Source organism: Drosophila teissieri, chromosome X (assembly GCF_016746235.2).
Source record: "Drosophila teissieri strain GT53w chromosome X, Prin_Dtei_1.1, whole genome shotgun sequence".
NCBI classification, from domain to species: Eukaryota; Metazoa; Arthropoda; class Insecta; order Diptera; family Drosophilidae; genus Drosophila; species Drosophila teissieri.
The window spans coordinates 6,276,968-6,299,527 of record NC_053034.1 but is presented as its reverse complement, the minus strand read 5'-3'; the positions used below and the strand labels follow the sequence as shown (position 1 = coordinate 6,299,527).

At 43.8% G+C, this 22,560-nt stretch overlaps 1 protein-coding gene across 1 annotated transcript; it reads right to left on the bottom strand.

The window, feature by feature from the left end:
• Window positions 1-271: 271 nt before the first annotated feature.
• On the bottom strand, window positions 272-13,569 carry LOC122625049 (protein kinase 4). The gene is made up of 2 exons (XM_043804900.1): window positions 12,416-13,569; window positions 272-2,106 (listed from the first exon to the last, which is right to left on the bottom strand). The coding sequence occupies exons 1-2, from the start codon at window positions 12,796-12,798 to the stop codon at window positions 1,170-1,172; spliced, it is 1,320 nt and encodes a 439-aa protein (XP_043660835.1). The 5' UTR covers window positions 12,799-13,569; the 3' UTR covers window positions 272-1,169.
• Between the last annotated feature and the right edge of the window lie 8,991 nt (window positions 13,570-22,560).

The window sequence follows — 22,560 nt, the reverse complement described above, 5'->3', positions numbered from 1 at the left end:
AAACTTAAAATTCTATCACAGCCGTAATTTTTTTCGAAGAAAAAATTGTTGTTTTTTGTTTTTTTGTTTGTTTTGTGGTTTTTGCTTGTTCGCCTTAATTTGTTTACTATATTACTACTAATTATTACTTTTATAATTTGTTAATTTGCCCGATTTGTGTTTAAATCTTTTTGAATGCACTTTTGTTGTTTTTGTTTTTGAGGCTTGCTTTCAATATTTTAAAAAATTCTAATTGCACTTTTTTGTATAATATTTTGTGGTTTTGTTTTTGTTTTTTTGTTTTGTTTTGTTTAATTGCTATTTTCATTTGCTTTCATGTCTCAGTTTTCTTATTAGAACATTGTCTTCATCCTTTGTATTTGTGCACAGGCCAAAAAATGGGAACCAATTAAGTTTAATAAACGAATTTTGTTTGGAATTTAATAAATGAAACCTTGCATTGTTTGTTTTTTAGAATTTGTTTTGTTTTTCGTTTTGGATAGCGTGGTGTGTGTTCTCTTTCGTTTGTTTTTTGATGACTAGGAGAACTTCGGAGGTTTTCTGTAAACTATATATAGCTATGTACGCATATTTCTTAAACGCAACATAGTTTTTGACATTTTCCGTGAGTGAGATATTTAAAACATCCAATGGACAGTGGTTAGTGTAGAAAGTACAAAAATTCAGTAGGGATAGCAAATGTGGAATGTCACTGGCATATACATAATATAGTTTTTCGTTTAATTGCAAGTAGTGTTTTCAATTAAACGGACCTCTCCTTTCGAAACCGAAATGGAAACCACAACTGAATTTTTGTTGATTTGTTACAAGTATGGAGTTGATTTTCCTTGCTTTAAATTTAACTTATAGATTGTTCTGGTTTTTATTTTTTTGTTTGTTTCTTTCTGCTGTTTTGACTACAAATTCTTTGATTTTTGTTTTTTTTTGTTTGCTTTTTTTGTTTGCCTACAACTAAATTTTTGTGTATTTTTGTTTGTACAAATCGCGACTGCCATTTAATGAGTAATACTGGCCAATCCGCCCGATCTTCTGCTCCTTTCTATATAATAGCTTAGAGGTTAGTACATGGGTCATAGCCTAAATGTTCTCTTAAAAACTGTATGCAAATGTCTTATATAAAATCTAAACTCTTTAATCTTTGTCTGCTGCTCGGGGATTCACTGGTACTTTCATGTCTCCAACGAGGTGACCACCAGATTGTGGAAAACGCTGGCCGACTCGCTCATCATTGCCGCCTGTCCGCAAGAATCGCTGCTTGCGCCGCTCGGCGGCGTCGGCGTTCCCAGCCTCAAGGCGTCCATGATCACCTCGAAATCCTTTTGGTTTTGGTTCATATCGAAGTCGACCAGCTCCAGATGATGGTGCAAATGGTGGTGGTGGTTGAGATGGTGATGGTCGTTCAGCTTCATCCGTTTGCTTCCGGACACTTCGACGCCAGCGCCTGCAGCTCCTCCGATGCCACCGATTCCTCCAATTCCTCCCACATTCACATTCATTCCCATACCCAAGCCGACCACATCCAGAGGACACTCCTCGATGGCGGAGATCAGGCGCTGAGGCGGTATGTAGAACTGGGACAGAGCCTCGCGGACCAAGCGATCACTTTCGTCCTCGCTGCTGCTATTGCTCCTCAATCTCTTCCTGCTGGCGGACAAGGCCGCCTTCTCCAGCTGCTCGGCTCCTTGGGTAATCTCCGGATCGATTAGCAGCATGGGTGCATTGATGGCGCTCAGTTCTCTGTCCAGTATCTCCAGATCGTTGACCAAATTGCAGCTGGACAGGTGGCGTTTCCGGTTATTCACGCGTTCCGATGCCGAACCGGAAACGGAAAGTGGCGCCGAATTGGCCGCCTCGGGTGCGGAGGCTCCAGCGGGCGTTCCCAGCTGCTGACGCTCGGGCGGCTGATTCTCCAGGGAGCAAATGCCACCGCGACCCGACGACGATCCGTTTGAGGAGCCAAAGGCATCGCCGAAGGCGGTTGAAGGCTTGCCGTTGGCATTGATATTATTGCTAGTAGTGCTATTGCTGGCCGGCTTGGCATCGTCCATGTTCGGCTGGAAGAGATTCTCACGCGCCAGTTCGGTGGCTGTGCCGCTGTCGCTGGTTCTGCAAAAAGAGAAGAGAGAGAAAGTGTTAGGGAAAGTTAGTCAACAGTGGGTGGCAGAATGTGTAAGAAGGTATAAGATGGTATAAGATGGTATAAATGCAGGGATTGCAACCAGAGTACGTAATGCACATCTCTGACATAAACATTTTACCCCATTTCATCTCGGAACGTAACACAAGGGCTTGTTGTTTAGATATCGGGATCGTAACCAGAGCAAGCCAAGCTAAATCCCCTCCTGGTTTTATCCCACCTTTCGACGCCACACAGCGCTGTGTCAAATCAGTTAATGTTGTAATCTCGCCATAAACATTTCAACGCCCTTCGATAATATAACCACCCACCCACCGCCCCGGACCACCCAGTCCCCGTCCGTAACTTAACTGACATCCAAGGGGTTTCCCTGTGGTGTGGAATGGGTGAGAGGGTGGGGTGGTGGTTGGCTTTACGGGCGGAATTGAGCTGGAGGAGAGCGAGGTGGTCGGGGTACGTTTTTAATTAACTGGGCCAACAACTGTGGCACCGGGCCCTTTGCTTTTGGCTTTTCTTGGTGACCAGCAGCGAAGTAATTTCAGTAAATTTCAGTAAACTTCAGTAGATTTCTCTTTCAATAAAATCACTGTGTATGGGGCACCGTCTCCACCCGTCCACCCCTCGTTACCCCTGCTTCTCCGCTCAATATGGCAAGCATTTGAAGTAAAATAAAGCGCAAAAAGAAAAGGCGGTCATAACGGAAGGGAAAAACACAAACTAATAACGTTGTAGAAGTAAGGCAGAAGAAATGACACGGCACAGGTTGAAAAACCGACGGATGGCTTTCGGCTTTCTCACTTTGGGCACTGTGTGCAATTCTATTTAATGTGTATCTCAATCTGAAGCTCAAACTGTATCTCAAACTGTATCTCAAACTGAATCTCAAACTGAATCTCAATCTGAATGCGAATCTGAATCGGAATCTAACAAATTAGAGCAAACAGGTAAAGTGGATTCCCTGATTAACCACCTAATTTGTGCGTTCAACAGGGGAACTCTCGAATGGGGAAGTGGTGGGTGCTTTTGTATGGCGGGCACAGCACAGCGCAGCGCATTGAAATGCGCAGCTAAGCATGTCAATGTTGACTATTAAAGCGACGCAACAAAAGCAATATAACTGACAACAAGAATGGCAAAAGCGGCAATACCAAGGGAGCGGGGGCCGCGGAGAAAACACAAGTAAAATACAAGGGGCTGGCGGAGGAGGAGGATGGGGAGGGGGAAAAAAAGCGAAAGTATGGAGGAATCTGTACAAAAAAAAACAAAACGAAACGATACGAAACAAAACCCAAACGAAGAAGCAACAAAAAATCGCTCAACTTATAGAAACCAAAAAACCAGAAAGCGTACAACACAAAGGGGCCAAAAGAGGGGCTTTTTTGGGGGGCAGGGGCACAAAGTGTGTTAGTTTCGTTGTTGCTGCTGCTGCTGTTGCTTTTAATGCACGCGCAACCGTTAACTTGAAATGATGGACGGCCAAAACAAAATGGGAGCAGCAAAAGCAGCAAAAGCGGCAAAAGCAGCCAAAGCAGCCAAAAGCAACCAAAGCAGCCAAGAGCGCACTGAGCGCAGTAGTTGCTGGCTTAAATGAGGTGCCAGAAGGCAGCAGACAGCAGAGAAGATGGCCAACAGCGACGACGGATTGCACAAGTGGCCCACAAAAAGCGGAGACAACATCGAATCGAGTTAGAAAGGGCCCACAAGTGGGGGTAAATGGTAATAAGCCGCAAATCGGGCGAGCTTAACTGGATTGACTCGCGTGAAAGAAATGCCGAGGAAATATGCAAAAAGGGCACCACCAACTCATGTGGCTCTGCGGATATATGGTAGTAGTAGTAGTAGTAGTAGTGGCAATTCTAGTGATAGTTACCAATACATCGCAGTGCCTCGCTGTTGCCAACCGGAACGAAGGGCAAAAGGTAAGCATTTCACCACCAGTTAACCGCCAGTTCCGGTTTTATGGCCAGCGAGCTGTCTTCGGGCCACTTCCACTTACCAATGCCAGTATTCCAAACTCACGACTGCTGGACATCTTATAACATGTATTTTGCAAAGAGCAGATGCGAGCAACTTAAAGGAATATGATATGAGTATGCATCTTAAAATAACCACAAAGCAGTTACAAAGACCACGATGAGATGAGTATAGCATCCTGCATTAATCAGTGGTTTTGGGCGGCAGTTGGAGGCTATTAATAAACCCGATTAATCACACAGCCAAGTGGGCGCAGATCAGTCAGCTCGAGTTTAGTAATACGTTATATTCCATATTCACCCCGTGCAATTAGCACAAATCATCACCTTTTCCTGATGATATAGATAAAGTATATATATATATACAAATTCATGCGGCTGATAACTGAAAAGGCAAAAAACTTTGGGTTTGGCGCTTCTAGTTTGCTTTCTTTGTCCTTCGTCTCACTGTCTTATCTGCGTCTTCGCTTTGCGCACGTTTTCGCTGTTTTTTCTTCATTTTTTTGTCGGTCCGTTTCGCGTTAACCACCCCACCCCCCCAAAGCTCCTCATCCATGCCACGTTCCACATTAAATATGTGGCGACTTCCTCGCTGAATTCAAGCTGAAATTGGGGCACACTTATTACGCGTTAATCTCTTTGCCTCTTGCCTCTCTCCCCGCCAAAGTAAACTTGGTCAACCTTTGCTTTTGTTTGTTTGCCCACCCCACCTTACCCCGCACCACCCCATCCCGCCCGCTCCATTTATTTTGGGGGGTTTCCAGTTCAAGGCTCTTTGAGCAACGTTTTCCATGTGCTACCACATACAGCAACAGCAGTGCGTAGGCCCATTCGACGAACTCTGTTTTGGCCCGAAATGAACAATGAAGTGCGACGGTGGCAAGTTTAACAACTAGTTGGCGCGTCTATAGTTTTAAAGGTGCGGCACGGCACTTCAATTCAATTCAATTCTTCCTGCGACTCACACATGGCTGACCTGTATTTCATTTTTGATTAATCGAATTGAAATCTGGTCGACACAGGGAGGGGGGTGAATAGCGGCAAGGGGGAAAGGATTTCCCTGCTGCACTTGACAAGGGGAAGGCAATGGCAAAGGGGCGGGGGGAAAGGGAAAGCGAGAAAGAGAAATAGCGATGAAAGAGCGAAAGCGGCAAAGAAAGACGAAAACGTTGTCAAACGACAAGTGCACACAAAAGCAAAGGCAAAAAAAAATGGGGAAAAAATGAAAAAGGGGAGCCACAGCACGGGGGGGGGGCTTCGCGTGGAAAAGGCGGGGGTGAAAGGGCGGTGGAAAAGGGGCGCCAAGTCGCGAATGTAGGACGCTGTTGGGGGTCATTGAGCGCGCTTTTGACTTGGGCCGTGTTTGCGCAGGGGGCGGGGGACGGTGGGCGGAAGGACGAAGCAGGAGGACGCAGGAGGAAGCAGGAGGAAGAAGGGGAAAGGAGGGAGGGACTACAAACGAGCCGGAAGAGCGGGCGGCGAATGGCAGGAAAGGGACCTCTGAAGAGGGGCGTGGCAAAGCCACATGGGGCGATGGCAGTTTCGTGTCAAAGACAACTTCATTTCGCAGTCTTCTTTTCTTTTGAAAAGGGCCACAAAAACACACATACACACATACACACACACACACACACAAAACCTACTTGCACAATTTATATGGACTTGTGGTTTAAATATCCAGATAAATCCGAATAACTGCCCAATACCCAATAAGCTGTTCAATTCGTTTAAGCGATCACATTCACAAATGCCCATGCATCAAATGAACATAAAAACACAAACTTTAAAACACCAACATTTATGCACAAAAGAAAAGACAGCAAAAGCGGAGCACCTCAGTTCGGTTCGGTTCGATACGCTTCGTTTAGGTTTGAAAATTCCATTACAACATAATAAAAAAACAAGAAAAGAAAAAAAAAAAACCAGAAACCTTGGCACCTGAGCTGAATATATCCCCAGCAACACCTCAACTTTATCAACATCCATCCGCACACGTCGTGTATCTGTATATGTATCTGTATCTGTATCTGCTTATCAGTCCGAGCTTCTCTCTGATAACTTGATTGGCGCAAAAACAAAAAAGCAAAGGGGGGGAATGCGCGAAAAAAGAAGGGAGGGCAAAGGGGGAGAAGGGGGCGAAAGGCGCGCGCGTGTCGCAAGGTTGGTGGGCGGGAACTGAAAAACAATTAAAAGTAATACTCTCGTATAAGCGGCGGGTAGACAATAACAGCGGCGAGAATGTACTGAAGGTACTGGAAGCTACCGAAGCCACTGAAGCTACTGAAGCTAGTTGCGATTCACCCAATCTCTATCCCACCAGCTCAGTTTAGCTGATATAGTGTATATTTTGTATAATCGAATGGTTCTAAGCGTTCTAAGCGCAAAACAATGGTGATAAAAGCATAACGCATAACAGCAAGACAAGCGCGATAACAATCGACGTAATCGATCTATGCAAAAATGCATAACTGAGTGATGCATAACTTGTGGATTGCGGATACCTGAAGCATCCGAAGTATCATAATACCTCATGAGTATTACTAAAATAGAACGGTTGGCTTGCAAAAAGGTAGTTGGTGGTGGTGCAATTCGCGTTACCGAATAGATGGTGAGATGGAAATAATAACAAAAAAAAATGAAGAAAAAAGAAAAGAGTGGCGGCACACGATTCCAAATCCGAATCCGAATCACAACAATAAAAGCAAAAACACGAAAAGCCCAGGGGAAAGGAGACAAGAGACCAGAGACAAGATAGCAGCCCCAAACAGAAAGAAGCAAAAACAGAAAACTATAAAAACGTCGTCGCAGTCGCGAAATTATTACGACGACGCCACAAAATGGGGCGGCCTGAGTGGGTTACACAAAATGCTATGCTATGCACTGCTATGCGATGATGTCTGCTGTTCTGCGGGTGTATTAGTGATACGCCGATGTGGTGAGTGCCAGTGGCAGAGTGACAGAGGGGCAGGGGGGGGGGCTACCAAAAGGAGAAAGGAAGGAAGGGGGGTCGGGGGTCTTCCGAAGACAGATTGGAAAGCGATTGAATAAGAGCGTTTCTTCGCTACTTTGTACTTTGACTGGGCTTTGTGCTAGATCTTCAGCTAGTACTTGTATTTGTACTTGGCTAGTAGTTCCAGTTGTCGGATTTCGGATTTCGGTACTCTTAGGTACTTTTAAGTGTCTTCGGTATTTCCTAGCTGTTCACTAATATCTGTCTCCCTTTTTGTGGTGCGGAGGAGCCGCCATGATTACAGATATATATTTATTCTTTTTTCTGCTGCTGTGCTGCGCTTTGGTATTCCATCCACAGTAGTGGTTGTTGTTGCTGCTGCTGCTGTCTGTCGTTAATGCTCTTGTAGTTTCTCTGGTTATTGTTGTAGTTATTGCCATCGTTGTTGTTGTACTTGTTGTAGTCATTGTAGTTGTTGTAGTGAGCGGTGCTGCTTGGCGTAATGTCGAGAGTGTTTAAAATGCATAAAAAGAAGGCAGGCAAAGCACCAGCAGCAGCAACAGCAATTTGTATGGATTTCATTTCAGCGAGCGGATGCATAAGCAATGAGCAGCGTGGATATTGTGTAGATAAACTTCCCCAAACTACCGTCGTCCGCAACGAAACGCAACGCAACACCGCCTAAAAACCCGTCTTATTCAGCTTCAGTTTGCCATAGGGCAAATTTCAACTTTGAACCAAAAAGTGTCCGTAATTTGAAGTGGTACTCCCCCCCTCTCTTTCTAGCTTACAAATATCTCATTTTATGGGAGTATCCTAGTTTCGAAAACAGGTTTTCTATTTTCATCTATGGCGTCGCGTCCTTAAGAATGCAAGTGCAATAACGCAATGCAAATCAATCGATGAGAAATTTTGATTGCCGGATTGCCGCATTGCAGAACGATAAGCGCATGCAAAAGCATGGTCGACAATCAGCGATAACTTATCGTCCATCGCTATCTCCGGCGGCATATCCTCATCCTGCTCGCACTCTAAATGCATATGTATGTGTACATGTATATATGTGCACACATGGACATGTAGATATGTGCAAGTGTGTCCACTTGTGTGTTTAATACCACTTATAAACGCCTGTGCTTATTTCAATTTCACCGTTTAACATATTTTTGTTCGTAATTAAATTATCGATTGCAGCTACAGCAGCTACAGCAGGAAAGCAACAGAGTAATAATAAGCACATGAGCATAAAATACACCATACACACTGTATTCCATTCCATTCCATGCCATGCCATTTCACATCCACATATTCAGTGTGCGTACGTGTTGGTTTTGTGCAAAGGGGCGAAGAGAAAACATGTCAAACAAAGCAGAAAGCACAAAGCACACAGCACAGAGTACACAGCAAAAGCATAAAGGCAAAAGCAAAAACGGAAACGCGAGGCGCTGGCCAAAAGGAAAATCGGCGATGAATTAACTTTGCAAAGCGTGTAACGGTATGTTGAATTGTTAGTTAGTTTGTTAGTTGTTTGTTTGTTTGTTTGTTTTCTCCTCTCTGATGAAAGAAAGCAAACGAGCAAGCGGGCCACAAGAAGGAGAAATAAAGAAAGCAAGCGCGCCGATGATGGAGAGATAAATAGATTATCTATGACCGAGAGCAGGTGGGTTAAGATACAAAAATACACAGGCGTGGCGCCACTTAACGGTTAAGGAAGTGCTCGCACAGAGAGCGCAAGCTAAAATATCCTTTAATAATAAATATATCCTTTTCGTAACACTTTCAAATCGTTGTGCTTTTGGAGAGGGAAGCTAAGCTTTATAATCGAGGGGCTTATGGCTTATTGTACAACAGCTATTTTGGCCTATATGCACTTTGTATGTACATAAAAAGAGAATTAATTTTCCAGCACTTCTTGCTACTCAAATTAGCAACTGCAAACAAAAAAAAAAAGTGCACAACATATGTTTCTTTAAAGTAAAAAATGCAGCTACATATACCTAAAAAATTAACAAAAATAATACAAAAAAAAAATAGGGTAAAAGACGCAGCGAACGTGTGGAAGAGGCAAGACGAAAATAATGACACACAGATACAAACGATTGTGTTGGCAAAGTCTGAAGGTTTAGTGCACTGGATGTTGTTGTTGCTTTAGTCGTTTCTGCTTTTGTTTTTGTTTTTGTTGTTGCTGGTGTTGTTGGCATGTGCCCATAAAAACAACAACAATTGCTTTGGCTATCGTCGCCTCTTTGTTGTTGTTGCGGCTGCTTTTTTTTTTGTTGCAAGTGGAACGTGATTATTTCAACGAGCGCAACGTTTTCTTGTTTTGTTTTGTTTTTAGCGCACACCAACAGCAGATACAAAATTAAAAAAATATAAAAAACGATTCAGAGACAGACCAGCAGTTGTCTGCTTGTCTATATGTAAAAATTCCTATTTGCTGGCTTTGATTTCATTCGTTATTCCTTTTTTTCCTGCCGTTTTTTTTTTCTTTTCGTTTTGCACGATGCGTGTGTGCATTTGTGTTCCTGTATTTAATTTTATTTTTTTTTGTTGTGTTTTGATTGATTAAGTGGAATGTGTTTGCTGTTATCTTTTGGGGTTTCAATTGGTTATTGGTTGCATATTTAACATATCAATTGTGTTTTCATTGTAGTGCCTTGCACAAACCGTAGATGCATTTGATTATCTCCGTTTATTAGTTAGTAATATATTTAATATTTTGCGCTCATTGTGCGAAATGTTAGGATCTTTCTGGTACTTAATTAGATTCGGCTCAATTGTTGTATTTTTCACATTTCACTTAAAGCTGCAGCCAAAGTATCTATGCATCTGTCACGAAGTATCTTTAGATCTACTGATATCTTTCAAGCCCATTCGGATAATCTACGATCTACAGTTTATTGCAATTAGATGGCTAAGTAGCCCAACAGCTCTATGCCCACTGGGTTTTTTTCGATTTATCTGGGACCTTTTTTATATTTTCCTAATTACTGGCCCAAACTACTTTTTCCATTGTTTCCGTTGGGCTTCTCCTCTGTTTTCTGTTTTTAGTTTCGTTTTCGTGTCGCGTTTTTATGTCTCTGAGTATCTGAGTATCTGCGTTTAGCTATGCTACGCTTTTGCTTTGCTTTTTTGTGCTTTGCTTTGGTTCGGTTCGGTTTGGTTTGCTTTGCTTTGCTTTTTCTGTGCTTTGCTTTGCATTGCTTTGGTGGCTCGCTGGCTGCTCGTTTTGCGCTGCTTTTTGCTTCTCGCTTTGGGTTTTCTTTGGTTTTTGGCCTGAGCTTGGCCTGAATGTTGTTGGCTATGAAATATGCCGCTTTCCTTGTGTTTGTATCCGTATCTGTATGAACTGTATGAACGTATGCATGCATGTATATTCCCCCCCATTGTATCTTCACAAGTATATATTCGTATCTGTCGGATTGTTGCTGCAACATTGCAGTATCATCGGCATTGAGCATTGGCCAGCCAGTGGAAAGGGGCAGACGGACAAACGGGCAGACAGTCCTTATGGAAGCCATAGAAAATGCTGCTGCTTAGTATTTGTATTTGGGCCTGAATAATTGCATCATCGTTGGCACTGCAAAACTGACACTGTGCTAGTTGGGAGCCCAGATACAAATTGTAGCAAATTACTTTTTGAGCTAGTGAAGTAATTATCATTATCAAATTGAAGTCCCAATTCCAAATGCAGCCATAAAATCAGCAATCATTCAACATTGCTGCCGATTAGGTGTTCGAAACCCCTACCCCCCTTCCCCCCTTCCTTCCATTTCCACTCACTGCTACTATCCGACAGCCATCGGTCGGTTACGGTTGCATCGCACACACACACATCTATATATATATACATCTCAACACCTTGCATTATCGCATTTGCTTACTATTCAGTTTTCAGTTTTCAGTTTTCAGCATTCAGTATTCAGCTTTCAGTTTTAACTACCGCAAATGCCACGCAACTGGGAAAAGAGCAAAGTCGCCCACTCTCAACTCTTAACCTTTAAAACCCAGGCAACCGCACATCTGTGTATAGCCAAAGCTGTAGCTTTAGCTGTAGATATATATATAAAAATATGTGTATGTATAGATGTATATGCATGTGCGAGCACAATACGCACAGCACCACGCACTTTAAAAGGGCAAATACAAAAACAAAAACAAATCAAGCATCCGCCGCGTGGGCGTCGCCCCCAAGTTCACAGTTCACATGACATACACATCATCATTGCCAAGCTCGTCGTGATGATGAAGATGATGATGATGATGAGTGTAACCTGCACTGGAGGTTGAAATAATATTGCGAGACACACTCCACCCACTCGCATAATGAGTTAATTTATTTGGCCAAATTTGCATACTGTATCAGGTATCAGGTATCAAAGGGTTTTTCTTTTCAGCCGTGTTTAGGGCGTTTAGGTCGACCTTTGGGTTCGGTTGTTCGTTCAGGCAATCCGAATAGGAATGCGATTCTGAATCTTAATCTGAATCTAAATGTGAATATGGAAGCGAATAAGGAACAAACGCCACACAAATGCCACAAAATTGCGTCTCTTAATTGGGTTGACTTGAAGGCATAATTGCTGAATTGCAAATCCATTTTACATGGGGGCTTAACTACTCAACAATGCCTGGGCATTTTCAATTCTCTGCCAAATAATTCCTGGCCAAATGTGTGGAAATGTAAATAGAATTGGTTCAAGCGGTTTGTGCGCTGAGAAAGGGCATCTACATCTACATCTACATCTATACTTGGATACTTGGGCAACTGTTTCGGCCAAATTTATGACCAAATTCCAAATACATTCCTTTTTTACAGCAAACCCTGCTGTAAACTGCTGAAAGATATTCATATTTCAAAAGCCGGACACCGTAACTCACTGGGTTTTCTGTTTGTAGCTAAGCTTTGAGTAACTGCATTTAAAAATAGAAACTGCTACTTGCTGAGTAAGTCGTCGCTTGAAATGTAACAAACACACTGGAAACAGTGTTTGATGGACATCCTATTTCAATCATACCTCTGAACTGAAGTGGATCTAACTGCCAATTGTATTGATTTCCTAACAAACTACGAACTACAAACTAGTATCTCATAACTCGCATCTATCCTCGCCCCATGTAAGAGATCACTGGCGATTGGCACTACTTATGCAAGAGTTAAGCAACTGGATCGCTGGACTAAGCGCCGTAGGTTTTTAATTAAGGTCACTGGCTTGCAGCCAATATATGCATACTAAAGCTATTCATACTGATATATATATATTCACAGAGCACTGCTAATCACATGGGTTAGGATTTGGGGGTTATGTTCTCGTTGTGGGTCAGGTGGTTGTGGAGCACTAAGGACTTTGGACTCACCTGGGCAGATTCTGGAGGTAGCGCATCTGCTTCTCGCGCCGCAGCTCGTCGGTGAGGCGGCAGTAGGTGTTGTTGATGCAGACGCTGCGGCGCAGGTTCGCCTCCGAGTCCTTGATCCGCTCCAGCTTGTGGGCGCAGAGCTGGAGGATCCGCTTGCGCTCCTCGCGCTGTCGTAGCTTGGGGGAGATCATGGGCACTCGGGAACGGTGATGGTGGTAGCCGATGGGCGGCGAGCAGCGGGGTGGTCCAAACATGTCCGAGTCTTCGTCGCTGCTGCTGCTACTGCTGCTGTTGTTGTTATTGTTAATGTTGCTGTGATTGTGGTTGTTGTTGCCGCTGCCGCCGTCGTTTGCAGATGCGTGTGTGTTTGTGGGCAAGGTCATTGTGCGTTTTTCAAGCAAGCGTATGTAATTGTTGTATGTGCCTTCTTCGCTCGTTTGCTGGTCTTTCTTGTCTTTTCGTGGTTTTCTTTCCTTGACAACTTAGCTGCCTTGATTTGCAAAATTTGATTTTGATTCGGGTGATTTTCAATGAATTACTTGAAACAAGGAAGTCACACACACACTCGGCTCGCACACGCACACACGCTCTCTTTTTCGAGCTCTTTTTGCTCTCTTGCACTTGCTGCTGCTGGTGCTACTGCTACTGCTGCTTCTTCTTCTTCTGTCTGACTTTGCTTTTTCTTTTATTTTTGCTGATTTGTTTTTTTTTTTTGTTTTTTGCCTTGCCTGAGATTTCACTTGGCTGTTTACCGTTAGTCGAGCCTGCCGCTTTTTGTTGTTGTCTTTGATGTTTGGCAAAATTCAAAATAATCCAGGACTTTTGAATTTACGAGTTTTTTTTTAAGAACTTGCACTTGCTTACGCTATTTAGTCAAACACAATAAAAAAATTCAACAAAAATTGCCAAGTTTGTTTGTTTGGTTTTAGGCACACAATTGACTCAAAATTGCAGAGGGGCGGGGCGGGGGCTTCACATTAATTGTTTCTATTTCTTAGTGGTCTCCTCTAATTTTTCGGTGGCCGCCTGTTGAGGGTTAAAGGTGAGGGGTGAGGCGGCGGCGAGAGCGTGAAGAGAACTTGGTGCTTGGTCACCGTGGCTTACTGTTTCGGTTTCTGTTTCAACCGCACACGTCCGCACGGTTCTCGCGTTCGAAACGAAATAAAAAACGCAAACGCTGAATGAAAGACGTTCGCTCGCAGCCGATGCCGCAGTCGCGTCGCTGCCTCTGCCCGCGGCGGCAGAGCGCACAGATGTTTGCATTCAAGTGACTTAAGAGAGCGCCTAAGAGAGAGTGTGAGAGAGCGACTGGCCTACGTGCGTATTTTTACATGCATACACACAGCTGAGGCAAACAAATAATAACACCTAGGCGCTTAAATAATAGTTGTTGGGACAATCCTCTCAACCAAAATGTACTGATTTACTTTAGCTGGGGCTCTGTATCAACCAAGTTAGGTGGAAATCATATGCCGTATTTACAGTCTTGACTAAATAATTCGAGGTCACTTAATTCCAACTATATGCAGTTAAAAATGGCAAAATTCCCACGTGTACATTTTATTAAATTTTCAGTGCTATTCTCTCCACCTCCACTGTGCACAAGTGTATGTGTATGTACATACATACATATATTTGTCGCAAAGATTTTTACTCATTTGTAACGGAAGCAAATCGCTGGTCAGTGGGTGGTGTGTTTGTGTTGTCGTGGGTGGTTGGGTGGTTAGGCGGTTGGGTGATGAGCATAATCCGCATAGTTGTTGCTCCTGCCCCCTTTATTATGTAAAAATAGTGACTTTGGCTGGATTTGGATATGCAAAATACTTCCTAAGGCACTCACCTTCACTTGAGGCAACTAACTGCTAATTGAGAAATCCACACGGGCGACACGGCAACATGGCATCATTCGAATTCATTGAAGTTGCCAAATTAGGCGTGGGGGTAACTCCTTGAACTTATCGGCTTAACGGGTTTTACAAAATGATATACACACATATGCCCATGCTTATAGAGTGGCTTGTATAGTCTGATTTGCGAATCAGAATCCAAGTAGCATAGATTTTTAAATGTTGTCTTAAATATGTATGTACATATGCATGCATACATATACATATGTATACACATGCATGTGTGTTTATGATTACACGCTGTAGAAGGTCTATAAACTATGTATGTATTTTGATGTTTTGAAATGCAAGCTCAAATCAACCCCTTTCCACGTTTCCCGCTTCACGCTTACCTCTCGCCTCACCCCCTTCAACAAGTTCATCTCAATTTACAGTTTTAGCATGATCCAAAAAACAACAACAAAAGCAAGAAAGCGGGCACAAATAATCGTAACAACAACAATTGTGAGGTCAGTTTGGCACTCGTCAGCGTGTGTGATTATGTGCGCACTTATGTGTGCATGCATATACATACCATACATACAAACAGTTGTTTGTGTGCGAGCACAAAGAGACAATGCAAATTTGCACTCAAACAAAAAGAGTGCGGGTGCGAGAGAAAGGGAAGAGTTCATGAGCGTGCGTTGTGGGCGGCAAAGGGGGTCGGGTCGGACTGGGGTTCCTGGACTGTGAGTGGGGGGATCTTTGTTTATCATTTTTGTGTACTATTATTAAGGCGCCGCTGACGATGACGTCTGCTGCTCACGATGACGACATACATATATACGTGCATACATACATACATTGGGTTTGGCTGTGTTTGTGCAAAGTGTTTAGACTCAAGAAGTAAAGTTCTCGTTTTGATTTTGTTTATTCATAATTGAAATTCCCCGAAACAAAAGCTCCCATGACGACGATGATTCACATTTGCAAGAGGCTGCGGGGAAAAACGTCAGGAAGTTTATCAGCTAATTGTGTCACAAGAGGACAAATAAGCCATACACATTTGCCTGTGCGCATTTCTTGGTAAATTGCCATCAACTCGATCTCAGTAGTTCATTTTTTACAATGCCACCACAAATAAATATGTACATATATACACTTACATATACATATATGTACGTACATACGTTCATTTTTGTTTTGGACAGTGCATTTTATAAGTTACTCATGAGCTTGATGCAGATTTATTTGACTTGCACCTACTTTTGATATTACTAATTTTCAATGCTCTTACATTTTTTTCCCCTCCCCTGCTCATCATTTCTGTCTCTTGTGCTGTTTTAATGGACCGTTTTGATTTCTTTCGCGCCCCATTCCATTTCCATTTTTTATCCCGCTCTCCCTTTGCCCGCTCATTCGCTGCATCGCTTCCATTTCCATTCGCATTGCCACACGCTTGGCGCTCTTTTGCATTTTCTTAAAGTCGCCCAGATAAGTTCGGAATTACGTAATTAAGCGGCAGCAGCGACAACAACACCAACATGACCAACAAGCTAACAATTAAGTATTTATTGCTTTCAATTTGCTGCCCGATAACAAAAGAAGCCAAAAAAACAAAAAGGAAAAACAGAGAGACTGGAAAAAACATGCAGAACAAAGTAAATAAAAACCGACACGGACACACAAACACATGCATACACACGCAAACCGCTACCTGCGTCGGGCAGCGCTGTCGACGTCGGCAGCGAAATCAGCGCCTGGCTTTATTTTTATTCCGTTTGAATTTGAAGATGTTTTTAGTGCACTGCCTTTAAGTCCTTAGCACGCGCTTTTATTGCGCGTCGTTTCAATAGCAGGTAGGAATACCAAAGGCGTCGGATGGGAGTGTTAACGAAATCGAAACTTTGCAATAAAATTTGGAAGAGCAGCAGCAGCGGCGCGCGGTAAGTTAAATTATCAATAACATATTTAAATTTCCCATTCTCATCACCATCTAGTGTCCCTGCCCTCTGCACCTCCACCCGCCCCCTCTTCTAGTCCTAGTCGCTTTCTCAACTCATGATTGCTCTCTTTCGCTCTCTCACTCTCTCGCTTTTCGATGGGGTCGTTCTCTTTGCATCGGCCACTTCACTTCAGCGGAGAGCACAGTGGGATAAATCGGCACCGCGGTTGATAACCCATTGTTACATTATTGTGTTTTCAACATCAAGCCAACAAATGCTTTGCGTTCAAGCCCTTCGTGGAGCAACGCATATCGACGGATTACTTTTGATGGCAGGGATTGTCGGGGATTATCCAACGTCTTAAAGGCGAAATCGTGAAAATCGCAGTATTTACCTGGCGAACGTGTTAATCCACAGGTAAGTTGGGCTGAAAACACCCTAGGTCAATATCAAGGGTTACTTTTTTTTTTTTAATTTTTCTTAAGTTTGGTTGTACGCATGTATTAGCTTCTAAGGCTTGCCATCTGAAAGGCATTGTTACCCAGTTGTTCTTGTTCTGGCCCACTGTGCCGCGTGTGAATGAACGTATAAAAAGTGAGAGCGTCGCCTGCCCGACTCATAAACGAAAATCAATGACTCCCAATGCGCGTACCCTCCCCCCTCCACCTCCCCCTCCACACACCCTGCAGAGGCCAACGCTTTTTGGGAGTGATAAATGCCGCCTCAGCGTCGTCAGCAGATTTCAGCCTGCGCATGTTTGTCGGCCCGCAAACACTCGCAAACACACACACGCTCTTCCCGTGATGTTTGTTGATTTGGCTGCATTCACGAAACGACTGTGCTTGGGGCAGTGGGCATTGTTAGACTTTTAGTCGTTTTAACTCTACTTTCAGTGGGTATCATCCGCAACCAAAAGGAAGAAGACAAACATTGTATGTACATACATACGTACATACGTGCATACATACGTAGTACGTAGTAGGGTTTACGTAGTACGTACGGACAGTTGCCATTTAGGCAAGTTGGTCGTTGTTCTTGCACTCGAACACATGTTTGTGTGGGCATTTGTAATTTGGTCAGGCGAGAAGAGGGTAAGGGAAAATGGTAATGAGAGGATCAAACGTGCGCGGTGCGAAAAGGGGTGTGATATCACAATTATTTTCGATGACTTCGTTTAAAGTTGAATAAGCAGACAAATGCTATGAACTAGTCAACTCTGCCTTTGCATAGAGTTACCGTTTTTCTAGGCATTTGCATTTCTCGCCGCTTCTTCTGCTCCTCCTCCTACTCTTCGCTTTGGCTTTGGCGAGAGAGCTCCTCTTTGGTCTCTCTGTGTGTTTATGCTTTCAGCATTGATACGTGCCACTTTTTGCATGCAGACTGGCGAGGAGCAGATGGGGGAAGGAGGAAGTAGCAGAAGCTAGGGGACGGGGGCAACGTGGGACAGCTGGGTGAGTTTGTAATTAATTGCGGCCTTGCCTCCCCTCCCCTCCACCGCCCGCGTTCCTGTCCCCGTTCGCCAGGCTCCCTCGCTCGTTTAACCAAACTCTCTCGCTGAGAAACCAGCCGCCAACAGTTTGTTTTCTTTTCTCGCCGCTCTCTTCGGCACTTCCGACTCGTCGGGGGCGGGGTGGGGGCTGCCCGAGAGGGTGGGCCAGCGGCCTACTCTTTGTCTAGTCGCCAATCCCCTCGCACTTCACTCCACTCCATTCATGCCTCACATAGTGAACAGCAGGCACTCGCTAAGCGGCAACAGTGTTTCGTAATCCATTAAGATATCTTTTGGTTGCTTCTCTCATTTTTCCTTTTCCAATTCTACACTATTCACAAAAAAGGGCACCAGCTCTCTTATTTCTGTGCACTAAAGCGCCCATGCGCTTGTCCGCGTCGTTCGGTGTCCACTGTACCTGCCAGTAGCCCGAAAACGGACAGTGGCTGAGGCGTCAACGTCGGCAGAGCAGAGAAAGCGCGCTAGTTACAGTTACAGTTACGTTACAGAGGGCCAAAGACAATGCTAAGCTTGGTTAACGGTAATTACAGTGTGTGGGGGGTACAGTCAGGGGGGAGGGAGTTGTACTAGAGCCAGGGCGTAGCCAGGCAGAGGGATATTCGTTAATAGATCAGTGTTATTAGTTAATATATCAGTTAGTTTGTTTGTTTAGAAATATCGATCGATCCATGGGGGAAAAAACTTGCTACTATTTTGATTATTATAAAAATGCCCCCTCTGTTTCAAGTCCTCACTAAGCCCTTGAAGAGCACCGTTAATTGAGTGGGATGATCCCCATTGAAAGCGCACTACTCCAGCTAATTCCAATACCACTTTCAATATCCAATTGCTCGCCTTTGAAGCGACGGGTAGTGAAGAAGAGAAAAGGTAAGGGTAGGTACCGACCGAAAAGTGGAAATACCCGAGGGGCCATTGGAATACGGGATATTGAACCCTAATCGTGAAGACCTCGTGTTTTCTTTGACTCATCAGCCTACTTTTGCGATAATGCGCTCCTTTCGGTATGTGTTGGATGATACATAAATTAAATATGTACATACATATGTAAATAACATGAAAACTTATAGAAACTCTATACACCACTGTTAAAAAAAATGTTTCAAGCACTGTGACTCATGGCTTGATCAATCTGCAACTACGGGGACTAGCCTAGGAATTGCAATCGCCGCTTAGCACTGAAAGAAATAACTGGGTTTCCTTGCAAGTTCTGGGCTCTCTGGGCGACCTTGTTTAGTTTTGGTGCTCGATTCCCAAGACCCTCTCCCTAAATTGTTTTTTAAATACCGCAGCTTGTTTGGAGACATGAACAACAAACCGCAATGTTTTTCTTGTTGGCTATACATTCGTTTTGCGGTTAGTGGATTTTTTATTTTGTTTTAAGTACCAAAGCATACATATGTACATATGTATAGTGTATAGTGATCCGAACGGCAAAACAATGCATTGCAGCATAATAACCTCAAAAGACTTCAAATATTTAGCTACCAAAAAGCGGTTAGCAACAACAACAACAGCAATAATAACGACGGCCCAAGGGCATGCCTCTTCTTCTTCGTTATTACTTCTTTTTCGTTTCGTTCGTCATCTCAGTTTTTGTTTCGGTTTCTTGTGGTCTGCGATCGACAAATACGAAATAAAATCTAAAAGTCGATGTCGAACTCGAAGTTTCGTGCGAGTGCGAGTGCAGTTTGCTGGAAGGAGAAGGCAAGATGGAGTTTTGTTTCGCCCTCTCTCCAACTCTCTCACTCGCATTATCACCGTATTGTTGTGTTTGTTTCGTACTATGTTTATGCGGGGATTTCAAAAACCAATTAGTTCGTTAAATCAATATCCATTCACAAATGGTCGATGGTCAGAACTGTTTAAACGGTTTCATTTGATTTAAATACAGGCATAGGTTTTGTCACCACACAATTTTACGTAGCGAGCAACGCATAAACATTGTTAGAATGCGTATTCGCCGCCCTTGCTTGCCTGTGTGTTAAAATGCAGTTTTGCCTTGTTATTGTTTTTTCTGTGGCACGTTTCGATTTGGATTTTTGATTTGTGTGCCATTCGATGTAAGATGTACGTATGTATGTATATACACATGTATGTATGTGCGTAACGCCTAAGGTAACTTGATGCGGGCTGAATCCTTTGTTTTGCCCGCAAGTAACAGTCAAACGAGGAGTATTTATGATTTAATTAATTAAATTATTATCGAATATCAATAGCTCGTCGGTTACTGATTTGCTTGCTTGTGTTTTCTACCAGTCAAACAACGTCAGAGTTTCGCAGAGCGTCAGCAGCTGTGACGTCACTAATGGCTTATCAACTTGCCGACTTTTGGCCGATTTTGTTCTCTCTTGGAAATCAAAACTGTCGTAAAAAGTGTAGCTATTTTTGGTGCTGCTCCTCGGTTATTTCTCGTATTTCGAAGTCGATGGAAAGAAAGACAGAAGCAAAAACGGGTTTGAATCGAGCAAAGTTTGTAAAAATGGAAATCAAAGCAAAGTATCTCAAAGATTCCGAATTATTGGCAAACGTAAACAAACATGACACTCAAGTGGAGCGCACTGAATAACAAGCAACAACAAAACAACGTACCCGCTAATTCATTCCGCACACTACACCCCTGAAAATCTATAATTAGCCAACGAACCCACAATCAGCGAGCAAAACAAAGTCCACACGCTTCCACGCTTCTAAAAAATAAGGCAAGAAATAGAAAACGAAACCTTGAACCATATTTGGCAAGCAAACTAATGAAAAACTGGTGAAAATAATGCACGAAAACAACACTTATTTAAGACTTCAGAACAAGTGAAATTCTCACTGACATTAATACATTTTTGAAAGGTCCATACATGGATACCGTTAAGCAGGGATTAAGATTGCCCCCTACGCATATGTACATTTGTATGTACGTATGTATGCATGTATCCCTTTTTCATTGCTGTTTGATACATCAGCACTCAATTGATATCTTCTTATTAACAACGGCATTTAACCATTTTCAACATTTTTACAAGTTTGAATAGCCTGCGGCATAGTGACGTCACAATCTCTGACCGATCTGCTTATCTCCTAACGCCAGAGATATGTAGATACACTAGCATTTTCATGGACGAAATTGGAATTTCCGAAAATCATAAGCAATGGTCGTTGACGCCGACGTCGCTGCCGCCGCGGCGTCGACGCCGGCCGCGCTGCCAAAAACAAACGAGCGTCGACCTGTATTCGCGCGCGCTTTTTACGTTTGGTTTTCCTTCCAGCAGCAACAACAACAACAATACAATACTGCTCGTATGTGTGCACACAACGGCGGCCAAGATAATAGCTCTCATAGCAGTGCTCGAATGAAAACATCTGAAATAACTTTACATAGTATATTTGGTAATTGATTCGCCGACAAGGAAATCGCGAAGCGAACGGCAGCACTCCACTGGGAAGCTTTCCTCCAGCAGCTATTATTGGTGCCGCAGGTGTAACTGTGCCATCTCAATAATAAATACATATGTGGGCTTGCATTCAAAGCGTCGGCCTGTAGCGTGTGTGTGCTTGTGTGTGTGTGTAAGCCCGACACTGTGTGCATGCATACACATGTTGCCATTTACCCACTCGCATTGCTGCTGTTGTTGTTTTTTTGCTTTTGGCCAACAACAGCTGGCGGACAAAAGCGGCTTGGTAGCCATAAAAGCCATAAAAAAGCGTTGAGGATGCCAAGAAGTCACTCAAAGCCAAGTCAAGCCAAGAAAATGAAACGGCCAGGCGAAGCGACAAAGCAGGAGAGAGACAGAGAGAGAGAGGAGCAGAAGCAGAAGCAGGGCGCACAATCAGCCGAAGAGAGCGCCCCAAGAGAGTGCAAGAGAGGGAGCGCGAGCCAGTTGTATTTGTTTTGCGAAGGGCTCTGCTCATGGGCGTAGCAATAGGGAAGGGGGTGAGGCACCGCTTAGGGGTTGGGTAGCGGCAGGTTGCTGCTTTGTGGAGTTATTACCATTCAAAAGGCCTGTGCTTATCAAGTCGCCGCTACCAACTCTTCAATTCTCTGGATTTTGTCGGCCTAAAAAGTGGTCACCACGGGCTGGATGTCCATCTGTGGACATCCCATTTTTCCAGCGATAAAATCAGCGAGGCTCCTTCATTGTCACGCTTTTCTGCATATTTCTCATGACAACGTTCATGGATTTTGATTTCAGTGGTAGCGAAACACATGAACGTGCTGTGTGGTAGCTGGTAGGGAGCAGGGAGAGGGCAGGGGCAGAGCAGTAAGAGAGCGGGGAATTGGCAATGCAGGAGTGGATGTGGATTTTCGAGTGGAGTGTGGAGCCGAGTGCCGACGTCGACGCCGGCAGCGTCGCCTCTTAACGGACAAGGTTGTAAGCTGCATGTGGCGCCACCCCATTTCAACGCCTCTCCCCGCCCCGACCTCCACCCACCTCCCTCGCCCAGCCCCCGTTATCATTCTCATTTTCGTATTTTGTTTTATTGGCATTCGCGTGTGCTGCCATTTAGCGCATTTAATTTAATAATTAAGTTGCTGATGAAGACGCGCGTTCTCTTTTGTCTGGCTGCGTCTGCGTATGTGTGTGTGTGCGCGTGTGAGTGTGACAACAAAAATTGAACGGCAATACGTGACATTGAAAATGTAAGCTACGTAGTCCAATACCAAAGTACGTATGCACACTTGTACATACATAAGTACATCAGTGCGTCTGTCACAGTTGGGGGAATTTTCGTATTTTTGTTTTAGGGGATTTACAGCGAAAGCAACCTAAAAAAAACTACAAAATGTAAAGAAGTTCAGCGGGCACACGAAAGTTTCCACAAGCGCCAAAGTTGTATTCCAAATAGATTTCAGTGCGCACAGCTGCGCTCAAA